The sequence below is a fragment of the Oreochromis aureus genome, linkage group 5 (genome assembly GCF_013358895.1).
Source record: "Oreochromis aureus strain Israel breed Guangdong linkage group 5, ZZ_aureus, whole genome shotgun sequence".
NCBI lineage: Eukaryota > Metazoa > Chordata > Actinopteri > Cichliformes > Cichlidae > Oreochromis > Oreochromis aureus.
This window is the reverse complement of record NC_052946.1, coordinates 11,080,723-11,104,142: the sequence shown is the minus strand read 5'-3', so window position 1 is coordinate 11,104,142 and position 23,420 is coordinate 11,080,723. Positions and strand designations below refer to the sequence as shown.

General features: G+C 39.8%; 1 protein-coding gene across 1 annotated transcript in view; it reads left to right on the top strand.

Annotated features, from left to right (window-relative positions):
- The first annotated feature begins 640 nt into the window (after window positions 1-640).
- dnah1 (dynein, axonemal, heavy chain 1) overlaps window positions 641-23,420 on the top strand; it is a 31,721-nt gene continuing 8,941 nt past the window's right edge. The window contains exons 1-57 of the mRNA XM_039612518.1: window positions 641-714; window positions 1,140-1,307; window positions 1,413-1,464; window positions 1,603-1,786; window positions 2,003-2,141; window positions 2,260-2,392; window positions 2,908-3,072; window positions 3,193-3,442; window positions 3,525-3,682; window positions 3,793-4,004; window positions 4,649-4,947; window positions 5,090-5,240; window positions 6,261-6,457; window positions 6,613-6,835; window positions 7,001-7,120; window positions 7,211-7,293; window positions 7,385-7,526; window positions 7,872-8,027; window positions 8,124-8,322; window positions 8,438-8,691; window positions 10,502-10,714; window positions 10,802-10,966; window positions 11,065-11,186; window positions 11,402-11,507; window positions 11,581-11,760; window positions 11,838-11,978; window positions 12,100-12,263; window positions 12,382-12,495; window positions 12,568-12,756; window positions 12,848-12,953; window positions 13,092-13,205; window positions 13,300-13,449; window positions 13,892-13,978; window positions 14,086-14,272; window positions 14,347-14,438; window positions 14,514-14,668; window positions 14,751-14,928; window positions 15,018-15,212; window positions 15,311-15,430; window positions 15,510-15,668; window positions 15,793-15,891; window positions 15,977-16,117; window positions 16,228-16,388; window positions 16,490-16,647; window positions 16,885-17,058; window positions 17,457-17,635; window positions 17,919-18,149; window positions 18,328-18,524; window positions 20,237-20,372; window positions 20,518-20,726; window positions 20,805-20,976; window positions 21,651-21,842; window positions 21,946-22,056; window positions 22,221-22,406; window positions 22,517-22,708; window positions 22,832-22,999; window positions 23,105-23,296. Coding sequence (XP_039468452.1) covers window positions 712-714; window positions 1,140-1,307; window positions 1,413-1,464; window positions 1,603-1,786; window positions 2,003-2,141; window positions 2,260-2,392; window positions 2,908-3,072; window positions 3,193-3,442; window positions 3,525-3,682; window positions 3,793-4,004; window positions 4,649-4,947; window positions 5,090-5,240; window positions 6,261-6,457; window positions 6,613-6,835; window positions 7,001-7,120; window positions 7,211-7,293; window positions 7,385-7,526; window positions 7,872-8,027; window positions 8,124-8,322; window positions 8,438-8,691; window positions 10,502-10,714; window positions 10,802-10,966; window positions 11,065-11,186; window positions 11,402-11,507; window positions 11,581-11,760; window positions 11,838-11,978; window positions 12,100-12,263; window positions 12,382-12,495; window positions 12,568-12,756; window positions 12,848-12,953; window positions 13,092-13,205; window positions 13,300-13,449; window positions 13,892-13,978; window positions 14,086-14,272; window positions 14,347-14,438; window positions 14,514-14,668; window positions 14,751-14,928; window positions 15,018-15,212; window positions 15,311-15,430; window positions 15,510-15,668; window positions 15,793-15,891; window positions 15,977-16,117; window positions 16,228-16,388; window positions 16,490-16,647; window positions 16,885-17,058; window positions 17,457-17,635; window positions 17,919-18,149; window positions 18,328-18,524; window positions 20,237-20,372; window positions 20,518-20,726; window positions 20,805-20,976; window positions 21,651-21,842; window positions 21,946-22,056; window positions 22,221-22,406; window positions 22,517-22,708; window positions 22,832-22,999; window positions 23,105-23,296 — 9,123 coding nt within the window. The 5' untranslated portion in view covers window positions 641-711. The remainder of the gene's footprint in view (window positions 715-1,139; window positions 1,308-1,412; window positions 1,465-1,602; window positions 1,787-2,002; window positions 2,142-2,259; window positions 2,393-2,907; window positions 3,073-3,192; window positions 3,443-3,524; window positions 3,683-3,792; window positions 4,005-4,648; window positions 4,948-5,089; window positions 5,241-6,260; window positions 6,458-6,612; window positions 6,836-7,000; window positions 7,121-7,210; window positions 7,294-7,384; window positions 7,527-7,871; window positions 8,028-8,123; window positions 8,323-8,437; window positions 8,692-10,501; window positions 10,715-10,801; window positions 10,967-11,064; window positions 11,187-11,401; window positions 11,508-11,580; window positions 11,761-11,837; window positions 11,979-12,099; window positions 12,264-12,381; window positions 12,496-12,567; window positions 12,757-12,847; window positions 12,954-13,091; window positions 13,206-13,299; window positions 13,450-13,891; window positions 13,979-14,085; window positions 14,273-14,346; window positions 14,439-14,513; window positions 14,669-14,750; window positions 14,929-15,017; window positions 15,213-15,310; window positions 15,431-15,509; window positions 15,669-15,792; window positions 15,892-15,976; window positions 16,118-16,227; window positions 16,389-16,489; window positions 16,648-16,884; window positions 17,059-17,456; window positions 17,636-17,918; window positions 18,150-18,327; window positions 18,525-20,236; window positions 20,373-20,517; window positions 20,727-20,804; window positions 20,977-21,650; window positions 21,843-21,945; window positions 22,057-22,220; window positions 22,407-22,516; window positions 22,709-22,831; window positions 23,000-23,104; window positions 23,297-23,420) is intronic.

The following is a 23,420-nucleotide window of genomic DNA, read 5'->3' as shown; positions in this document are numbered from 1 at the left end:
GATTTTGCTGAATATGATGAAAACTACCGCAAAGAAAATGAAGCAGCAGTATATACTGAGAAATATTTTTTTTCAGTGTGTCACAGGAGAGAGTATAGTGTTAAACAAAATAGCATAAAGTGGCACAGTATGTGTGACGTAACAGGCTAAACACCGCTTAAGTTGTCAAATATGGCTTAAAAAGATTTGCCAACTTATAGACACATCCCAAAGACTGTTACCATGCAGAATAGCTGAAATAACAGAGAATCTGAGAGTATATAAAGACTTCAGCTTCCCTTTATTCTTATTTACTTTGTGTTGGAAAAGTTACATTCAAATATATCTGACTACCACCCAGCATTATTGGAAGGTATCCCACTTTGTCCCACACAAATACTGTGTTTGTCCCAGACTGAGATGGTTTGGAAACAAGAGACAACAAGGGGATAAATAAGAGTACTTTGTTTCAAAATGTCCGCACAAATACTTTCTAGGTTGTGATGGTTGAAATAAAAAAAAGTGTAACAACCTTGCTTACCCTACAGCTGGGAGAGGACAGCTGTGCCTGTTTTTCCACTACTAACTACCATCATCTTCGTCCCCATGACAACCGTTACCGCGTCTAACAGTACTTCCACTTAGAAACTAAGATTTATCTCTAGAGTTCAGCTTCAGCTATGTGTGGGACACACAAAAGACCTGTAACAGCTTGCAACTGAATTAAAAAATATGGTATGTCGTACTTACTTTTCCCCCTTTTGCTTACAGAGTTAAATTATCAAATGCTACTCGTTAATTGTGTTCAGCAAAGCCAATCACAAAGGCTGAATGCTAAGGCTAAGCACCCGGCGTATGTTTAACACCCTGTCGGTTAAAAGACTACCTCCAGCTGAAGTCGGGCAAAAAAAAAAAGGTTTAACGTACATCGTGTATTCAGCGTTAAGTAATGTCTAGTTTCCCTTTTACATTTTGTAATATTATCCACTTTAGTAACGCGTGTATAAACCTATATGTGCAACATATAAAGCTTCAACTTTTCATACACATTTTAATCACCCGACATTTAATATTCGTTAAAGCATATCATTGAAGAAGTAGGTGACTAAACCCAGCTGTCATTGCTCACACATACATTTTTTAAAAATCCTGCTTGAAAGAGTGAGAACACAGGATTTCCTGGTTCTGGGGTACCTCATCCACCCAGAGATCCTCCAGAGCACAAGCCTTCAACTCGTCAGAAATACAATTTCTTCAAAGTGGGGAAATGCTCTATGAGAGATCAGAGGGGAATATTCTCTGAGACAATCTCTACATTAAAATTCCAGGTAAAAGCTCCTCTGATTCCTCTAAAATGATTGATTGTTGTTGCTCTAATGAGAAACTCTTGAGTGATTGCTTATATGTATGCGGCTTGTACACCTAATGCCCAGCAGGTGTCAGAGCCTCAGTCCATGCTGAAATTTGGTCATAACTCACGGGAGGGTGAGTAGTGCTGTATGACATGACATTTTTAGACATCTGATATTTTATTGTTGCATTTATTTTTTTAAATCTCCTAGGGAAAAAACCCCAAAACATTTTGTGCTATCTGTAAAATCTGACTTCTGTTTACTTCAAAAGCAGTCGCCAAGACTCCACCTCATCGGCCCAGGTGGGCTGCGGAGGATTACCTTGTACCACATGTACAACATAATTCATTCTTCTCGGAGAATCCATACTTTTGCCGGGGTGGAGATAAACCCAAAGTCCAAATACCCTACAAAACCCGTCCTGGCTCCATCCCCCGCAAATTAGCGATAGAGAGGTGTGTACTATTTTTGTGTACTACACATGGCATCTGCTGCTGTAGTCATGGTTATTTTGAATACTGTAAGACCAGATTCAGTGGTCACGTCTCATATAGCGTGCAATACATGCTCATTTTTCCTTTATTGTACAGCAGCTTTTAGTGGAGTCATTAAGTTGTTTTATTTCAAAGTACTGCTGTGAACTTTGTCTTTTTATACTGTGTTGCTAACAGATGTCGAAGGGAATACTTAAATTTACATGTTGAAGAGCTCCTGGCAGAAAACGGCATAGATTCTGATCTCTTATTGCCAACACCATTGAAAAATAACACCACACCAGACGGTCCTGTTTCGCTGTTCCTCCCACTGGAGGTGAGTCACATCTGTCCAATCAAGTCCCTCTCTTTTTAGACCTTTTTTTTCTCATTACAATACTTTCCATATTTATATATAATGTTATACACCAAACTTTCCCATGTTTTTTATTGAGTTATTTGACAATGAGGAATATGACTGCCGGACTCCAGAAGACTGGCTTGCTTTGGGCAATGCCGATGGATCGCCTGACCGAAAACCTATTCCTGGAAAAGCCCTGCTACCTACAGATGATGAAATTGCAAATGGTAAAGTATCACAGATATGTTGTACATGTATGTACATGTGTATATTGCTGTATTGGGTGCTGCGCTTGGAGCTTGGCCTCCTAATGTCTGTAGATCTATGTAGGCAGAGGTCAATTTAAAATCAGTGACTCAATGAATCTTCAGCCGGTTTTCAAATGGTGTTTGTTACAAATGCAAGAATAACATTTCTGATACAAGATACTTAGGATATTTATTAATGCCATAATTATTTATGCCATAATAAATAATATTTATTAATAAGAGCGGATGGGGGCACGATCATTACTGATTGTGTCTTTATCTGTAAACTGCAGTTATGTTACTTCAACAATGTATGGTGCTCAAGTTTTTTGGCAGTTTTTGTTCCTTTTAATCCTTTTTTTGGATTAATTTAAGACATTCATTAAAAGGTAATGAGAAGCAATTTATAAGTGGCCATACAACAATACAACCAGTGAATTTAGAAATAAATATAGTAATGTGTTATTAAATCCCTCTTTTCTGTTCTTTTGCAGATGAGTCTGCAAGCGCAAGCGCACCTCCGAAGTACAGCTGGCATTTAGTTGGAATTCTTGATTACTGTAAAGACAAATGTCAGTATTTGGTAGAGAAGGTCCACCAGACAGATAAAAAAGGAAGTCCTGATATAAATGAAGAGCATAAGCAGAGTAAATCCCCTGGTTGGTTTAAATGTCTTTAAACTGTTGTAACTCTAGAGTGTTGTCTCATAGCTTTTTCTTCATCCCTCTCTCTGCTGTTACTGACCATTGATCTGTCACCCTCTTTCTGCATCGAAACAGACTCTTTAATAGCAGGCAGAAGGTACTGGGTACCCAGGATCAGACTGTTATTCTGTGCTGAAGACCCACGTGTCTTTGTTGAGCGAGTCCAGTTTGCCCTGCGCTACAGAAAGGAAGCAGAGGTGCTTATTATGTACCACTATTCAGTGGACTGCATGCCCATCTGGAGGAAAACACCATCTCTCAGTACTGACAGTCTCCAGAGTATCAAACAACGTGCCCTATCAGCTCCTGGTCTTAAGCTGAAAAAGTGAGTGATATCCTGTCTTATTAATTCTGTATGATCTGCTTTTTTACTAACAGGATAAATAAATGCAATATTGTGTGTGCAGTTTAGAGAAGTGTGTTACAGACTTGGAGATGGAAGTCAAACTGAATTATGACTGGACAATGAACCGCTTGATTTTCGACAAAGTAGTGAAGAGCTACCCTGAAGACTTTTCACATATCACCCTGCCACAGAAGGACCCTGAGTATGTGCCCTCAAAAGGTAAGATATTTAGCCTTATGCACTCCTTGGTCACTCAGGTCATAATTAAGGAAATGTAGCATCTGCTAACACCTTCATAATCAAAACACTGTTGTGTTTTATTTATGCAGGGTGTGTTCCGGTTCCTTACTCTGCTTATGAGGCGAATCGAGCTGCATTTATTTTCAGGTCCATGCGAACTAGGCCAGAGCTGATCTGTGTGCTTTCTGAAATGTGGCACGAGTGCAAAAAAGTAGAAAACATGAGGCTGTTCAACTTGATGTTGGGTAAACCACTTCCATTGGATCAATTTGAACTTGACCAGTCTCAGACGCATACTCAGGTACTGTTGCACTGAGAGAGTATCAGGTAAAAACCTGTGTTTACAGGCCAGGTTTACTAAATAGGGCAAATTAACCTGTGAGTGCAATCCCCAAATAGTGCTGATAGCTGTGGTCATTTTTATGGGTAATTTACAAAAGTTGTGCTGTTTGCAAAGCACAGACAGTTCATTTCACTATCAAGTGCAAAAAAAGTTTCAGATTCAATGTTAAATATTGGCACAAATAGCAATAAACAATGAGTTGCACGTGTTAGTAAATCAATTTTCATACTTGATTTAGATATTCTCTGTGTTTTGGGCCTTAAGAAAAAAACTCCCAGACATCCATGTGCAACAGAGTTAGTCGCAATAATCTCAGACTTTTCACCTTTTACACCCAATTTTGCCACTGCGTGATCTTTTCAAATTTCAACAGTACTTTGTTTTTACACCAGAAATGAGTTTGCTCCAGCAAATCTGGCTAAATGTTTTCATATCCCTTTTTTGTTCTGACTTAAGAACAGTCAAACAAAAACATACATCTTAGCCATGTAAACAAGATAGGGTCTGTAGTTACTTAATAAGCACATAGGAGAATATTAATTTTGTTACTACAAGTTTACCAATATAAAGATCTTAATCTAACCTCCTCTTCTTCCTTCCAGATAACCCTCTTTCTTAGAGAGACCTGGACAAGCACACTGTGCAACAGCATCCGGTACAACCTTGCAAACATGGGCAAGGGAACGTACGACATAAATGAGACTTGCTGGGAGACTCACAAGATTTCCAAACTGTCTAAACTCCTCAATCTGGTGCATTACAACATGCAGGACTCCCTCCGCGTCCTTGTGAACAACTCACTGGTCAGCCTGACCAAGTTTGTGATGGATGCCTGCCACAATGTCCTGATGTGTCCTCAGGACTTCGTCTGGGGGAATGACCTAATCAATAGCCACTACAAGTAGGATAAAATGCATTTGCACAACTTTCTCTTTTCCTTTTCCCATTTTTTGGAGTTTGTAATAATGAAAGAAATACAACTGATTACTCTACTTAAAATAATAATTATTTATGTCTGTAATATAACAATTATCCATGTCTAGGCCAAAGAAGAATCCTATTTTCCTGGTGGACCTGGTTCTGGATGAGAGTGGGGTTCATTACAGCACCCCCTTGGAGAATTTTTCAGCATCTACAGTGAACCTGTTTGATAACAGCATTATTTGCACACGTAGTGTGCCTCTGCTTAATAGGGTAAATAAAATCTCCTGAGTGATACGGCATACATTACAAATGAGAATCCAATGAGGCTTCAAAATACAGTACTTTGAAAAAAAGGTTTAAGTAGTCTCTCTTTTTGTCAATTTTTACTAGGAAAAATTGGACGGAAACATTCAGGCATAGATGGAATTAAAGTATATAAGACAAAAACAGAGAACTTGTGTAGTTCTAAGGAGCTCGAAGATTAGTATTTACTATGACCACCTTGATTCTCCTGCACAGTCTGCACTCTCTTAGAAAAGCCTTCTTGCAATTTTTTTAAGTAGTGTTCAGGAATAGTTTTCCAGGCTTCTTCAAGGACATTCAAAGCTCCTTGGATGTGGGCTGCCTTTCGTTTCATGACTGTGTCTTACAGATGGACACTCACTCCGTATGGCCTGTTGATTTTCAGTCCAGTTCTTGTATAATTCAGCATGCCTCAGCCTTTTCTCCCTGTTTCCCTTCCATAAGCTTGGTTACTTGACAACCACCCTTCAACTTAGACCATTTCTGATGAAGCTAGATGGATTAACTCAAGAGCCAGATATATTTCTCAGGTCCCGTGTCAGATCTTTGTTGTATTTTTACCTATTTCTACATTACAAGACTTTCAGATACTGTTTATCTGCTGGAGATAGAGTTTTAGGCCTACCGTTTTTTTTGTCCAACTTTTTCATTGATTTAACTTGTGACAATAAATGCCTAAAGATACAATTTAAAAGTGGATCTTTGCATCCTTTGAGTTAGGCGCCGTTTTTATGTTTGACTTATTCTCTGAAAATAAGTACTAACACTGAAAGAAACACTGAAAAAAAAAAGCGGCCAATGTCCAAAGAACATTGAAAGACCTTCAGAAAGCCTGGATAACTATTGCTCAATACTACTTTGGAAAATCAGAAGAAGATCTGGCTCCTTGGAAGTAAAATTCAATGAAATGAGGGGTATACACTCTTATAATGATGAATTTTGAAAGTGACACTGATATTTGAATAGTTTTGCTTGTGCCTGTACCAGTTTGTGTTGCAGAAGTTATTTATGGTTGGGGAGCCTTTACTTGAGTCAGTGCATTTGGAGGAACCACAAATAACCGAGCTGAGGGAGAAGATCCGTGATGTTCTAATACAAGCAACCATACCTCTCAGGGCTTATGCTGCTGAATATGAGAAGTACTTAGAGCTCCACAATTTGGACATACAAGCTTACATTCTCACGTAAGTCTGTGTTTGAAGTGACGTGCCCACTTTTCACAAGTGTGAGATGTGGGTCTGTTGGATATGTGGCCTATTTAGGATGTGTTCCTTACTGAATGAACTCGTGCTTTTCTTGTTTCTTTGTTTCTCTCATGTCCCCATCATTTGGCTACCAGATCTTGTGATGCAGAAATGACATCCCAAGAACTGAAAAAAGAGGTGCAGCAGCACCTCAAAGAAAAGAAAATAATTGAACAGTCCTTGCCATCCTCCCTAGTGATTGGTCCATTTCATGTTTGTGTTGACCGGGTACGTAAGTCTCTCTCAGAAAAAAGAAAGGAGTTAGCCACGGCACTACTCGACCACCTTGCTCTCAAGCTACGCATTCAGGTTGACCAGGTAAGGCTAAATATTTTCTTCTATTGAGAACATGAATAATAATAACTTTAATTGTCATTTCTTTATTAATTTCTTTATTTTTTAAAGACATCCTACATTAAATTCAGCTTGAAATGACATTTTTCTTGTTTTTCTCTTAAATTTTGGTTATTTTTTTATGTGTAGGCATGTGAAGAATGTGAAATTATTAACAGAAAGCTATGTGAGAAACCCCTTGGCATTGAGGAACTGAGTGAAAAGAGGCAGTGGATGAAACAAATCCCAGAACAGCTTAAGAGTTACAAGGTTGAATGGGTGAAGTGGGTGTTTCTGTAGTACATATTAAATTAAGAATTACTTTATGAATCCATCCTTCTTTTTCTAATCTGCAAACAGGAACGTCTTGCCAAGACATTGTCAGACTACGAGCTCATAGAAGAATTTTTCCACTCTCTTCCAGACAATGATGTCAACAAAAAGTAAGTGTATGATTAACATTAGTTAAAAGGGAATTTGTTTTAGATACCTTGTAGGAGACTTTGTGTGATTTATAGTGGCTTATCTGTGCAGGTGGAGAGCCATTGCATGGCCACAAAAGATAATCAACCAAATGGAAGCAGTAGCCACCCAGCACTTGGAGGATGAGGAGTGCTTCCGCAAGATCCATCTAACTGAGCAGAGCAACTTTGAGGAGCATTTAGACAATCTACAGGTCGACTCAGTTGACTATATTTTTGACTTTTAGCTTTTCTTTTCAAGCTCCTTAGACTACGATGACCTGGATGACTGAGAACCTTTACAGACTTTTAGCTGGAGGTTTCTTCCTGTTAAAAGGGAGTTTTTTATACCAAATGTCGCCAAGAGCGTCTTCAAAGGGGGTCATCTGTGCCCTGGAGCAACTCTTGTTGTGAATTGGTGCTATGTAGATAAAACTGATTTGAATTGTTTTTTGCTTTATTATGCAGACACTTAGAGCAGCGCATGTGTCCACTATATGACAGAGCTCCTAATTATACTGATGTTGCATGGTTCTAAAGTAGTCACTGTGTGTTTCTAGATGATTGTTGCTAGGTTTGCGAGCCATGGAGGCATTGATCATGCCCATGAGATGGCCAACAAGGTCAGGCAGAGAAGCAAGCAACTTAAGGAGTGCCAAACTATGGCCCAAACTTACAACAACAGAGAACGCCTGTTCGGCATGACAGTCACAAATGTAAGTAAATCAGTGGCTCAAGTTAAAGGATTTTTGTGTGATTCATTCAAAAACTAAAGAGTATCTATTTATCATGGGTGTTAATGTGTATTACAGTATGACCGTGTGCAGAAGCTTGTAAAAGACTTCCAGCCTTATAAAGATTTATGGACCACCGCCTCTGATTGGCTACGCTGGAGTGAAAGCTGGTTCTGTGACCCTCTGTCTTCCATTGATCCTGAGCAGGTTGAGCACATTGTCACTGAAGCCTACAAGACCATCCACAAATGTATTAAACAGTTCAACGACATTCCTGGTAGGTGACACGTGTATTGCCATTTAAACTTCACAAAGCTGTGTCTTCCATTTCAAAATATGACTGACATTGTTGTTTTTTAATGGGCTTTTCTTGGTGTCTTACACAACTCTAGACTGCCAAATGGTTGCAAATCTAATTCTCAGCAAGATTGAGGACTTCCGTCCTTACATCCCTCTAATTCAGGGACTAAGGAACCCAGGGATGAAGAGCCGCCACTGGGAGATGCTTTCAGAACGCACTCAAATTAAAGTCATGCCTAAAGCCAACTTGACCTTGTCTCGCTGCCTGGAGCTTGGCCTACAGAACTATGTGGATGACATAGCTCAAGTGGCCGAGGTGGCTGGGAAAGAATACTCTATTGAACAGGTGCTGCTGAACAAGAATCCTTGTTTAAACTGTTTCATATAGTGTTTCTAAAAAAATTTAATGTTGTGTCTTTTTTTATCCTCTGCAAAATGCAGTTCAGATAGGGATGCTTCTGCTGTTTTAAAGCAGTAGGGACTCTACTCATTTTGGCTATGTACACTGTACACTGTTAAAAAAAAAAACATCTTAAAAAAACGGTAATATTCCGGCAGCTGGGGCGCCAAAATACTACCGTAAAATAACAGAAAATAACTTCCTCATAAAAATCCGGTTATTTCCAGTAATGACAATACAGTTTTTACATGGGATTCTGCCTTTTCCAAGTGCTTTTAGACATTAAATTAGGAACATTTTAACATGATCAAACAATGAAATTACCTATAAACAAGGTCAATGAATGTGGCAATATGAATCATAATACCGTAAATGTACAGAAATATACAGTTAGCAGTTGGTTTAAATAATAATGGATTGCATGCCCTGGGACAGACTGACAGAAGCGAGGCTGCCATATCGCACCATCGGCCCCTCTGGCCATCACCAGTAGGCGGTAGGTGAAGAGTCTTGACCAAGGACACAACGACCGAGAGTGTCCGAGCCGGGACTCGAACCAGCAAGGGTGATCACAAGGCGAACTGCCACCTCTTGAGCCACGATCGCCCTAACTAGCAATGATAATAATACTTATGTGATGTAACACAAGCTTATCGGAATCATGTTAGATATTTTTCCATAGGATTACATTTGAATTCAACAGTTCAATCTTTCAAATAACGGACAGATATTTGTGAAATCATGATACATTTGTGAATGTATTTTAACAATCTAAATATGCATATGTACAGACAGATACATTTAATAATCATGAAAATTATGTTTTATTACATTACAGTGATTTAACGTTAATTGACATTTGAAATGTGAAGTCACAGTCTATTTACGTAACTTTAATGATATTCTAGAAGAACAGAACAAAACTGTAAAATGCACAGTAGAATACTTTTATATTAGGATTTTTTCCTACAGTGCAGCCATACCCGCGACCTTGTGGTTGTTAGTTCACATTCATTGGCCGATGCTTAGCGTCATGTTATTATGTGTCCCAACATCCAATGGCATGCCACATTGTTTTCATGGCCACACCCTCACCCCAGGTGCAGAGGCCTATTTCTGTTCAGGAATGTTGTGAATACTTTGAGATTTATATTAATTGCAATTCCTACCTCTACATTTATTTTTTAAAATATATAATTAGCACAGCGTGGCCGTGCAATGTTTTATATGTTGTTTTAGTTTTTATTCCTATTAATTATATTTTCACTTGTTACCTCTGAATTATTGAATCAGACCTAGATGACATGAAATTTTCAGCAAAATTATAATTCAAATACTCCTTTAATTATTGATTATTCTCATTAATTTTCGATCATTTTATATATTTTTCCATAGTATTACATTTGAATTTAACAGATCATTCTCTCACATAACAGACAAATATTTGTGAAGTTATGATACATTTCTGAATGTATTTTTACAATCTAAATATGCCTAAATATGTACAAAAAAATACATTTACAAAACAAGTAAATTGTGTTTTACTATATTTACAGTGATGTTATGTTATTTTACCTTTGACATGTAAAATCACAGTCTACTTATGTAAATTTAATGATATTCTAGAAAGACAGTACACTGTAAAATATACAGTAAGATACTTTGACATTACTATTTTTTGGAACAGTGTAGTGTGTGAATTCTTTTCGCTAAAACCGATGCTGCTTCCTCTTTTATCCCATACCTTTTCACCCAGGCCCTGGAAAAGATGGAAAAAGAGTGGTCCACAGTGGTCATTGATGTTTTGCCCTACAAGAACACAGGAACTTACATTTTAACGAGCCCAGATGAAGTGTCTCAGTTGCTCGATGACCACATTGTCATGACACAGAGCATGTCCTTGTCACCCTTCAAAAAAACCTTTGAGGCACAAATCAACACCTGGGAGAGTAAGCTCAGAATGACTCAGGTACACAACACAGACACCTATCAGCTGTGGAAGTCTTGTGATTTGTGTTTCTCATGTTGTGCTGCTGCCCTCTTTTGGTGTATACAGGATGTACTGGAGGAGTGGCTGATGTGCCAGCGTTCGTGGCTGTACCTAGAACCCATATTCAGTTCTGATGACATCAATCAGCAGCTGCCTACAGAAGGAAAAAGATACCAGCAAATGGAGCAAAATTGGAGGAGTATTATGAAAAGTGCCTTTAATAATCGAAAGGTCAGAGAGAGGCTTAAAGTTCTGTGTGGAACTAGAGAATACTTGTGGTTCACAAGTTGTTGTGGACTATATATGATTGTTTTTGTGACTGTTTCTAGGTGATCGATCTGTTTCCAGATGCTCATCTACTAACGCAACTTAAGAATTGTAACAGACTTTTGGAACAGGTGCAGAAGGGTCTCAGTGAGTACTTGGAAACAAAACGAAGTTTATTCCCCAGGTAAGACACAGAGAAAACGGATCAGCGTTAAAAAGATTTTTTTTAATTAATTAATTAATTTATTTTAATTTTACGTGAAGAGCTTTTGTAAATCACCCTTTTCCACATGCTGTCCCAAACAGTGAGGAAACGCCTCAAAACTGCCTTTTCCTGTTATAAATGAGAAGAGTTGAGATTTTGAGTGTGTTTGATGCACCATAAATATTTGCTTGTAGGTTTTACTTCCTGTCAGATGATGAGCTCCTGGAGATTCTGTCCCAAACCAAAGATCCCACTGCAGTTCAGCCACACCTGCGTAAATGCTTCGAGAACATTGCACAGGTTTGCTTTGGCTCACTATTACATGTTAAGACAACATGTGCAAACCATGGCTATAACTTCTATCGTTTCTTAGCTTCAGTTTCAGTCAGACCTGCAGATCACACACATGTACTCTGGAGAAGGGGAACAGGTGAAACTGTTCTTTCCAGTTTGTCCTACTGGTAATGTGGAGGACTGGCTGAGGGATGTGGAGAAGTCTATGAAAGCTACTTTAAGAGATAACATTGACCGGTCACTCAAAGACTACCATGAGGTACATGAACCTGACTTTTATTGTTTTTCACACGTAATAGGCATTTCAATAAGATGCAATGTGATTTCTTTCCTCAGCAACCACGTGTAGAGTGGGTGTTATCATGGCCTGGTCAAGTGGTGATAGCAGGCTGTCAGGTCTTCTGGACCGCTGAGGTGTCAGAGGCTTTGGAGCAGGGAGACTTAGCCACTCGTCTTTATCCCCAACTACAGACACAGGTGTGGATGTGATTTAGACTAGCCAGTCAAAAATATATCCATTTTATTGCTCTCTCTGCACTGAACACTGTTCACACGAGAGTCTAACAACATTGTTAACATTCTACCTTTTTTTGTGAAGTTGGGGGACTTGGTGAAGCTTGTGCGAGGACAGCTCTCCAAGATGCAGCGAGCTGTGCTGTCTGCCCTTATTGTCATAGAAGTCCATGCTAAAGATGTAGCAGCCAAAATGGTGGAGCAGGAAGTCTCAAGCATCAATGACTTTGAGTGGATCAGCCAACTTAGGTTTCCTTCTTATTTTGCTGTTGTTTTTACTTCTGAACTTTGGAGTCTCCTTCATGGGGTAAATGTGAAACATTGTAGGTGCAGAAGGAGTGTTACATTTATGCAATGCTGTTTGTAGATACTACTGGGCAAAAGGTGATTTGTACATCCGCGCAGTGAATGCAGAATTTCTGTATGGCTACGAGTACCTTGGTAACTCTGGGCGGCTGGTCATCACTCCACTCACTGACAGGTAAAGGTTACTCTACCCTGTTTTTTAACTGAATGTCATTCGCCAATTTGAACACTAATCTGGCTTTTTTAGATGCTACTTGACCCTGACAGGAGCTCTGCACTTGAAGTTTGGAGGGGCACCCGCAGGTCCAGCAGGCACAGGAAAGACAGAAACAACTAAAGACCTTGGAAAAGCTCTGGCCATCCAGACGGTAGTTTTCAACTGTTCTGATCAGCTGGATTTCATTGCAATGGGCAAATTTCTCAAAGGACTGGCCAGGTAACAGCTTTTTGGTATGACACAATGATTTAGCTGTTACAAAATGTAGCACCGTACATTTGTGATTCCTTATCTGGCTCACACTTTGTAGGTCTGGTGCCTGGGCCTGCTTTGATGAGTTTAATCGTATTGATGTTGAAGTGTTGTCTGTGGTGGCGCAGCAGATCACCACTATACAAAAGGCCCAGCAGCAACGGGTGAGAAGCTGATTGCACTTTTTTTTACACTTTCACACCCCTACCTACCAGCTACAGATTTAAGTATCACTTGAATATGTATACATATGTATTACCTAATTTTTCACAAAAAGCTAATTATGCATGTTATGTTTTTAGGCAGAGAGGTTTGTGTTTGAGGGGGTAGAGATCCCTCTTGTCCCCTCTTGCGCTGTATTCATCACTATGAATCCTGGTTATGCTGGCCGCACAGAGCTGCCAGACAATCTCAAGGTTTGACATGATAACTTGAACTTAAGTAATTGTGTCATTGTAACACTAAGGATAAGGTGATGAGGTCCAAAAAATGAGATCACATCTTCCACAGGCCCTGTTTCGTCCCGTGGCCATGATGGTCCCTAACTATGCGATGATAGCTGAGATCTCCCTATACTCATTTGGCTTCAGTGATGCCAAAGTTCTCTCCAACAAGATCACAACAACTTTCAAACTCTCCTCTGAACAGCTGAGCTCTCAGGTATGAACTCAGAGCAGTCTTCATACCTCCTCATAGATGCTATAAATGGCAACACCAGTGTCATTTACAGCAGAAAACTGAAACTATTTTATACAGAATCTGCCACAGTTGGGAGTGGACATACACTACTCTCTACCAGCGAGCATTTTTATCACTCATTGGTAGACAGTCTTCAAATTTTCTGCTTTTTTCTGGTATTTTTTTGTGGTTTGTGTAGTTTTACTTAATATTGATGTTGATGTTGTTTTTGTTGTTTACTAAATGATGAGAACAGCTAACTAAACTGTAATAAATCTTGTCAGTTTGAACAGAAATTCTTTTTTGTTTTTATTAGTTTGTGACATTGCAAAATTGGCAAATAAGACATTAAATTGTGTGTAGAGTCATAATGTTACAAAGAGTTAAACTCTATGTGTTGACCTTTGTGTTTTGTCCTGTGAAGGATCATTATGATTTTGGTATGAGAGCTGTGAAGACTGTGATCTCAGCTGCTGGAAACCTAAAAAGGGAAAATCCTAACATGAATGAGGTGCCGTTATTTTTCTCTTGTGTGTATCTAGGAGTAGATTTGTGAGCTGTGAAAAATCTTTTGATTGCAAATTTAAAAATGATATTGTTTTACAATCTGTCCTGTAGGAGCTGATTTGTCTTCGGGCCATTCAAGATGTGAATGTACCAAAGTTTTTACAGGACGACCTGAAGCTCTTCAATGGCATCGTGTCTGATCTTTTTCCCAAGATAAAACAGGAGCCGATCAATTATGGCACCCTGGAAGAGTCCATTCGTAATGTCTGCACCGCGAAGAACCTCAAAGACGTCGATGGTCAGTGTTTCTAAAAGTGTTTCTTTTGTCTTTATTTTTGAGTGAGTTAATAACAGAACTGGTGGGCATTGCAGGGTATATTAATAAGTGTATTCAGCTGTATGAAACCACTGTGGTGAGACATGGCCTGATGTTGGTGGGACCTTCTGGATCAGGGAAAACCAAAGTGAGTCATTTTCATGTTGTTCTTGTGTTTAATGTTTTTGTGTTACTGTATCTTAATAAACACTGTGCATTTTAGTGTTATGAGATTCTAGGTGCAGCAATAACAGCTCTGGAGGGCCAGCCCTCTGTGAGCGGCGGTGTCTACGAGGCTGTTCAAACATATGTCCTCAACCCAAAGTCAATTACCATGGGACAACTTTATGGAGAGTATGACCTGCTCACACATGAGTGGTAAGAATGCCCCTTCTTACACGATTTATACAAGAGTTTAAAAAAGGGCACCAAAATTTTGGCTTTTTTTCCACCCCTGTAGGACAGACGGTATCCTCTCGTGTCTTATTCGCCAAGGCGTAGCATCTATGGACCAGAAGAAAAAGTGGTACATGTTTGACGGGCCAGTGGATGCTGTGTGGATTGAGAACATGAACACTGTCCTGGATGACAACAAAAAGCTTTGTCTCAGCTCTGGCGAAATCATTAAGCTCACCGACGTAAGATGAAGGTTTCGTTTTCCCAACCTTGAGTTTTCAGTCAGTCTTTTATCTCTTCACCAGTTTTGTTTTGCATCTTTCTTGAGTAGGTGATGACCATGATGTTTGAGGTGCAGGACCTGGCAGTTGCATCTCCAGCTACAGTGTCTCGCTGTGGTATGGTCTACTTGGAGCCAAGTATTCTGGGACTCACCCCTTTCACAGAGTGCTGGCTGAGGCAGATTCCTAAAGCCCTGAAACCATACAAAGAGATGCTCAGCTCTCTGTTTGACAGGTTTCTGCAGGTAAAAGAGTAGTCAGCATAACTGAGACAGTACAATATTAAAGCTTCTGGCTGTTACAGTGTTTATAAAAACAATTTACGTCTCTGTATTTTATTCAGGACTCCATTACATTTGTCCGCACTTCAGTAAAGGAGGTCATCGCATCTCTGGACAGCAACCTTACCTGTAGTCTGCTTAAAATGATGGACTGCTTTTTCACTCCCTTCAATATTAAAGAGGTTTGTGTCAATCTTGGCTGTGTCAGAATGCCTCTTATAAAACTTGTGCTTCCCTCACAAATCTTTCATGGTTGTTTAGGGTGAGAGGCCACCACCTCAAGCGAAATTGGACCATCTAAAGGAGCTGATTGAGCCCTGGTTCTTTTTCTGTCTGGTGTGGAGTGTAGGAGCCACAGGAGATGCAGCTAGCTGCCAGCGCTTCAGTGCGTGGCTCAGAAACAAAATGGCAGAAGAGAGGGTCAGCTCATCATCTTTGCTTTGGCATCCCAGACAGATTGAATATATATTTAGTATAATATATGTCCACTGGATCATTTTTGACAGCAGTTTATTTCAACATTGTAAATGTATTTCTCCTTCAGATCAACTTGTGTTTTCCAGAAGAAGGCTCGGTGTATGACTACAAACTTGATGATGGAATAAGGAATCAGGATGGTGACGATGAAGATGAGGGAGGAAAAGTAAACGAACAGAAATTTTTACATAGACGTTAGATGAAACTAACGATTCATTTTTTGCTGAGTCAGCCTTTTTTCTGTACTATAGGTCCAGTGGGTCAGCTGGATGAAGTATGCAGAGAGTGTAGTAATCACCACAGAAACAAATTTTTCAGACATTATTGTGCCAACTGCAAACACAGTGAGAATGTCTTTCCTGTTGGATATGCTTTTAACCAACAAGAAACCTGTGAGTGCAGCTTCCTATGATTAAAGTAATTTTTAAGCTTTTCAATGGAAAGTTAAAAATGTTGAAAAGATTAAAACAGTTTAATCTGTTTAATGCGCATGTGTTTCCAGGTGCTCTGTATTGGGCCAACTGGCACAGGAAAGACCCTGACCGTGTCAAACAAGTTGCTAAATAACATGCCCGCTGAATACATCACACACTTCCTCATGTTCTCTGCCCGCACTTCAGCCAATCAGACTCAAGATTTCATTGACAGCAAAGTAGACAAAAGGTACCGAGATGTGTTCCAAATTAAACCAACTAGATATTTTCAGCAAGGCAACAATATCGCTGAGCCTCGCCCTTTGATTGGTGCATGTGGTTGTGTGTCAGGTGGAAAGGTGTGTTTGGACCTCCAATAGGGAAGTACTTTGTCTTTTTCATCGATGACCTAAACATGCCCATGTTGGAGACCTATGGTGCTCAGCCTCCCATTGAACTGCTGAGGCAGTGGATGGACCACGGAGGCTGGTACGACAGGACTCAGATAGGTGAGAGCTTTCAGCGTATTTCATGTTCTTATCTTTATGGTTCCCAGGAATATTTCCTTATAAACATTTGAACCTTTTAGCTTCATTTTGTACTAATTGCCTAGTTTTACCATCTGAGGGCATTCTTACAACATTGATCGTTCGTGTTCCAACACTAAAATATGTGTTTCATTTCAATATTTTGGATCAGAAATGAAGCGTTCATAGTATTGAGGTTCTCTTTTTGTTTGTACACAGGGACTTTCAGGCAACTAGTGGATATCAATTTTGCCTGTGCCATGGGACCCCCAGGTGGAGGGCGAAACCCGATAACTCAGCGCTTCACACGCCACTTCAACTTCTTGTCCTTTACTGAACTGGATGATGCCAGCAAGAAAAACATTTTTTCTACCATTCTAGGAAGTTGGATGGGTAAGCAGGACTACCGAGTCCTACCACTGGGTTTGAATTAAAGACCACATGTTAATGTTATGTTAGTGGATGCAGGATAGATGTTAGCCTAAAAACCTTTCTGACTCATTATTTGTTCTCTTTCACATGGAAATATGAGTAAAAAGGAACCAGGCAGTAAGTTTAGGGATACAGAAAATGGAAATGTTGCTTAATACCCAGTCAGTTTTATATTTGTGTTTCTTTAATACAAAAAGAACCAAAGTGTTTTTGAATTATGGTCAGGTAAAACAGCTCAATTGTTAAATGGAGGATTTCTGAAAACAACAAACTTGGACCAGTGCTTTGTGAAAGTCTTCCAATCTAATGGATTTCTTTATTTCTCTGCGTGTCTCTCTCTCTCTTTTTTTCCCTATCAGCACCTGTACCAACAATCCAGCCACTGAATGAGTCTCTTGTAGATGCCACTATACGAGTCTACTCTACCATTACCTCCCAGCTGCTCCCAACTCCAGCCAAATCCCATTACACTTTCAATCTCAGAGATCTATCCAAAGTCTTTCAGGGCATCCTCATGGCTGAAGCTAGAATGATAGAGGCAAGTCTGATATGATTAGTTATGTTGGTAGTTATGATTAAATAGTCATTTTTATAATGTTGAATACGTTGTAGGTCTATCCTTTCGTTTCCTAATGTCACATGACTTTATGCTTTACTGTATAACCAATGAAATTAGTAACGTCATTACATTATAGCACTTTAAGATCGACCTGCAAAACTCAGACGACAGGACTTACAGATATGAGCGGATCATTAATAATTCAGTGGCAACTGCTGAAAGTTAGCTTTTTTGTTTATTTATTTTTGCTTGTTTATTTTAGGATAAAGTACAGCTGCTCCAGCTGTGGTACCACGAAAGCTGCCGGATTTTCCAGGACCGCCTGGTGTGTGATGAGGATAGAGAGTGGTTCAACGGGCTCCTGAAAGACTGCATTGAAGATTTTGACTGCTGCTTTGAAGAGGTTGTCCCCTGCCATCCTGTTTTGTACGGAGATTTCATGGATCCCAGAGCTGACCACAAAGGCTATAAACTCATAGATGACAAAGAGAAGGTGAGCACTGTTACTCCAGTCTTAAAAATTGTTTTGGTGGGTGATTTTTTTTTCTTTTCACTTTTTCACACAGCTGATTTATATTCATTGATGTTTTTCTGTTGGCCTCATTAATGTGTTTTTGTCCTTTCAGCAGAACTGATTTTAATATTGTTTTTCTTTATATGAAATTGTCTAGTTGGTAAAAGTAATGGAGGAGTACATGGAAGCCTACAATCACATCAGCATGACCAAGATGAAGCTGGTGCTCTTTATGGATGCCATTGAGCATGTGTGTCGTATCAGGCGGATCTTGCGGCAGCCCCTAGGCAATGCCCTGCTCCTTGGAGTGGGCGGCAGTGGACGCCAGTCACTCACTAAGCTGGCCTCTTATATGTAAGATTCCTATCATTCTTATTCAATTCAATTCAATTCAATTTTATTTATATAGCGCCAAATCACAACAAAAGTCGCCTCAAGGCGCTTTATATTGTACAGTAGATAGCACAATAATAAATACAGAGAAAAACCCAACAATCATATGACCCCCTATGAGCAAGCACTTTGGCGACAGTGGGAAGGAAAAACTCCCTTTAACAGGAAGAAACCTCCGGCAGAACCAGGCTCAGGAGGGGCGGCCATCTGCTGCGACCGGTTGGGGTGAAAGAAGGAAAACAGGATGAAAGACATGCTGTGGAAGAGAGACAGAGATTAATAACAGATATGATTCGATGCAGAGAGGTCTATTAACACATAGTGAGTGAGAAAGGTGACTGGAAGGAAAAACTCAATGCATCATGGGAATCCCGGCAGCCTCACGCCTATTGCAGCATAACTAAGGGAGGATTCAGGGTCACCTGGTCCAGCCCTAACTATATGCTTTAGCAAAAGGAAAGTTTTAAGCCTAATCTTGAAAGTAGAGATAGTGTCTGTCTCCGAATCCAAACTGGAAGTTGGTTCCACAGAAGAGGGGCCTGAAAACTGAAGGCTCTGCCTCCCATTCTACTTTTAAATACTCTAGGAACAACAAGTAGGCCTGCAGTGCAAGAGCGAAGTGCTCTAATAGGGTGATATGGTACTACAAGGTCATTAAGATAAGATGGGGCCTGATTATTTAAGACCTTGTATGTGAGGAGCAGGATTTTGAAATCAATTCTGGATTTAACAGGAAGCCAATGAAGGAAGCCAAAACAGGAGAAATATGCTCTCTCTTTCTAGTCCCTGTCAGTACTCTTGCTGCAGCATTTTGGATTAGCTGAAGGCTTCTCAGCGAGTTTTAGGACTTCCTGATAATAGTGAATTACAGTAGTCCAGCCTGGAAGTAATAAATGCATGAACTAGTTTTTCAGCATCACTCTGAGACAGGATATTTCTAATTTTAGAGATGTTGCGCAAATGGAAGAAAGCAGTCTTACATATTTGTTTAATATGTGCATTGAAGGACATGTCCTGGTCAAAATGACTCAAGGTTTCTCACAGTGTTACTGGAGGCCAAGGTAATGCCATCCAGAGTAAGAATCTGCTTAGATACCATATTTCTAAGATTTTCAGGGCCGAGTACAATAACCTCAGTTTTATCTGAATTAAGAAGCAGAAAGTTAGCGGCCATCCAGGTCTTTATGTCTTTAAGACATTCCTGCAGTTTAACTAATTGGTGTGTGTTACCTGGCTTCATGGATAGATAGAGCTGCGTGTCATCTGCATAGCAGTGAAAATTTATGCTATGTCTTCTAATGATGTTGCCTAGGGGAAGCATGTATAATGTAAATAGAATTGGTCCTAGCACTGAACCCTGTGGAACACCATAATTGACCTTAGTGTCTGAAGAGGACTCTCCATTTACATGTACAAACTGGAGTCTATTAGATAGATATGATACAAACCACTGCAGTGCAGTACCTGTAATACCTACAGCATGTTCTAATCGCTCTAATAGGATAATAGGATCTTATAGCTGAGATGTATTTGAGATGTAGATTCAGTAACATAAAACTATCAGCCTTTGGTTGCTTTTATTTTACATTAAAGTTTAATTGTTATAGAAACATGGAAAATGTGCTCCAATAATGTTGTGGCTCAGCTTTCACAAAGCATTTGTTCATACTCAGATCAGAATATGAGTGTTTCCAGATTGAGCTCTCTAAGAACTATGGCCACACTGAGTGGAGAGAAGATATTAAAAACATCATGTTCAAGGCAGGCCTCCAGAACCAGCAGATCACCTTCCTCTTTGTAGACACACAGGTATACTGCCACAAATTCTTACCATCTGATATTCTTGACTGTAAGCTGAAGAAACTACATGTGTAGATATGTACTTCCTACGCAAAACCTGAGTCCATTTTTAAACTCACTGTTAAAAGTTAACTGTTAAATGTCCAATCACCAGATTAAGAGTGAGTTGTTCCTGGAGGATATAAACAGCATTTTGAATAGTGGTGATGTGCCCAACCTGTATGCATCAGATGAGCAGGAGCGTATCCTGATGGGAATGAAGCCAGTGGTGCTAGACCTGGGCCACCAGCCAACTAAAGCCAATCTTATGGCTGCCTACATCAGGAGAGTTCGCAGCAATATTCACACTGTTCTCTGCATGAGGTTAGTAACGCTGTGTTTTAATGTGTAATCTCCCTTTCCTGCTGCTTATATTTCCATTTTTCATTTTTTCCACTACAGTCCCATCGGTGAGGTGTTTCGTGCACGACTGAGGCAGTTTCCTTCACTGGTGACGTGTTGTACCATAGACTGGTTCAGCACTTGGCCAGAGGAGGCTCTCCTGGCTGTGGCCACATCATTTCTTAATGAGATACCTCAAGTGGAAGCAAACCCAACTGCCATGAGGGGACTGGTGAGAATCCTGGATTTTGTGTCTATGCATGTAGACAAAGCCAGGAAGTACTATGTTCAAAGTATATGTAATAAAAATAAGAGATTGTAGCAACCTTGGTGATAGCCTTCACACATATAAACACGAAGCCAATTTGCCACTGGTGTTAAGTTTGACAGTTAGCATTGTATGCTTTCCTTTTTCATGGGTTAATTGATCATTTTTATTCCCTATATAGTCAGCATCTGTCTTTATGCTTTCTTTTTTCACATTAAGGGTCAAATAAGTTAAAAAAAAAAAAAAAAAAGAAGCATCCTGCTCTGTTCTAAAATCCTTCGTTATTTGCAACTATGCACAAAATTCTTCAGACCTAAGAGATAAAAATGAATAATTTGGAAATTTTAGGGAAAATGTACAGTAATCTGAAAAATGACTCTTAAACTGTTACGGGTTTGTGTTTTGCTGTGCCAAGAATCTGCATTTCTGCTTCTGCTGTTTGGATTTAGAGTAAATTTAAAAGTTTCTAATGCATTAATATACACAGTCATGGAGTTTGGATAGCATTTACAGCAGCAGGAACTTTTATGCTGAGGGGTAGGCTACCAAAAACAGCTTCCAGGCCTCCACAACACAAAATCCTTTGATTTTGTAAGGTGACACAAATAACGAAACTAGTGACTAATTTTTTTTTGTAGACAACAATGTGTGTGAGGATTCACCAGATGGTGGCCAGGAAGAGTGAACAGTACGTGGCTGAACTATCTCGACACAACTATGTCACACCTAAAAGCTACCTGGAACTGTTCAAAATCTTCTCAGATCTCATTAGACGCAAAAAACAAGAGCTGTCTGGTGCTCGACAACGCATGAATACTGGTCTGAAGAAGGCAAGGCATTGAATAATAACAAGAAAATTCATGGTTCACGGTTTAAATTCATGCATTTAATGAGAAGTCTTAGTTGAATGTCTGTTATATGATGGTCCTGTAGCTTCTTAGCACTGCTGAAGGTGTGAGTAAAATGCAAGAGGAGCTGGAGACTATGAGACCTCTTTTGGAGGAGGCTGCTAAGGACACTAAAGTTACCATGGAGACCATTAAAGTAAGAAAACATTAATGTAGTTTTCTTGACCACAATACAGTCAGAGTTAGAGCAACCAAATCTGGGACCAAATGTCTTTTGTTCAGCATGTTTCCATATGTTCGCATAAGGTGTGTATCCTTTGGATGTGTTTGTTGGGGGTAATTCGTACTCTACATTACTAGAAAGACACATTGGTTGCAGAGGAGACCCGTAGGTCAGTGCAAGAAGAGGAGGCAAAAGCTTCAGAGAAGGCCCGTGTTGCAGGAGCCATTGCAGCAGATGCTCAGAGAGACTTAGACGAAGCTCTGCCAGCCTTGGATGCTGCCCTGGCCAGCCTCAAGTCACTCAACAAGAATGATGTCACTGAGGTCAGGGATTTTGATAATGACTGGCTAAGATATTTATCACATATCAGATATGTGCAGATGTACAGTATCAGTATCTTTTTAGTTATTTTTTGTTTTGGGGGTTTATATAGGTGCGAGCCATGCAGCGACCTCCTCAAGGTGTAAAGCTGGTTATTGAAGCAGTGTGCATTATGAAAGGTATCAAACCCAAAAAGGTACCTGGGGAGAAACCTGGCACCAAGGTTGATGACTACTGGGAGCCTGGGAAGGGTCTGCTCCAGGACCCTGGAAAGTTTCTGGAAAGTCTCTTCAAATATGATAAGGTATAGCATGTATTGACGAAAACGTTATTGTTGTCTTTCTCAGATTTGAGTTTATGCTTCAAGTTTCATTGTTTGATGTTTGCAGTGTATTAAAAGCAGCTTTTTCTGCCTCCTATACTGCAGGATAACATCCCAGAGAATGTGATCAGCTTAATCCAGCCATATATAGATAATGAGGAATTTCAGCCAGCTTCCATTGCCAAGATTTCCAAAGCTTGCACTTCCATTTGCCAGTGGGTACGAGCCATGCATGCATATAACTTTGTGGCGAAGGCTGTGGAACCTAAAAGGGTAAAAACTGTGTTAATTATCTATGTGTGACATACAATAGATATAGTAACATGTCTTTCAGATAACAGAGTCATCAAAACAGTTAATGTGTAAATTTGCATGCAGATAGCTCTCCAGGCAGCCCAAGAGGACTTAGCAGAAACCCAGAGAAATCTGGATAAAGCCAAAGAGAAACTGGCAGGCGTGGAAGCTGGGATTGCCACTTTGCAGGCCAAGTACCAGGACTGCCTAGCTAAGAAGGACGAGCTGGACAACAAGTATCAACTGTGTGAGGCTCGCCTCGTCCGAGCAGACAAGGTCAGACACCCGGGAGAAAAAATTAGCATTACAGCTACAACCCACATGGCCAAATCAAGCAGTTAGAAAAAACACATAAACTTATATAGTAATGCAATTGTTTCAGTCTATATACTAAAACTGT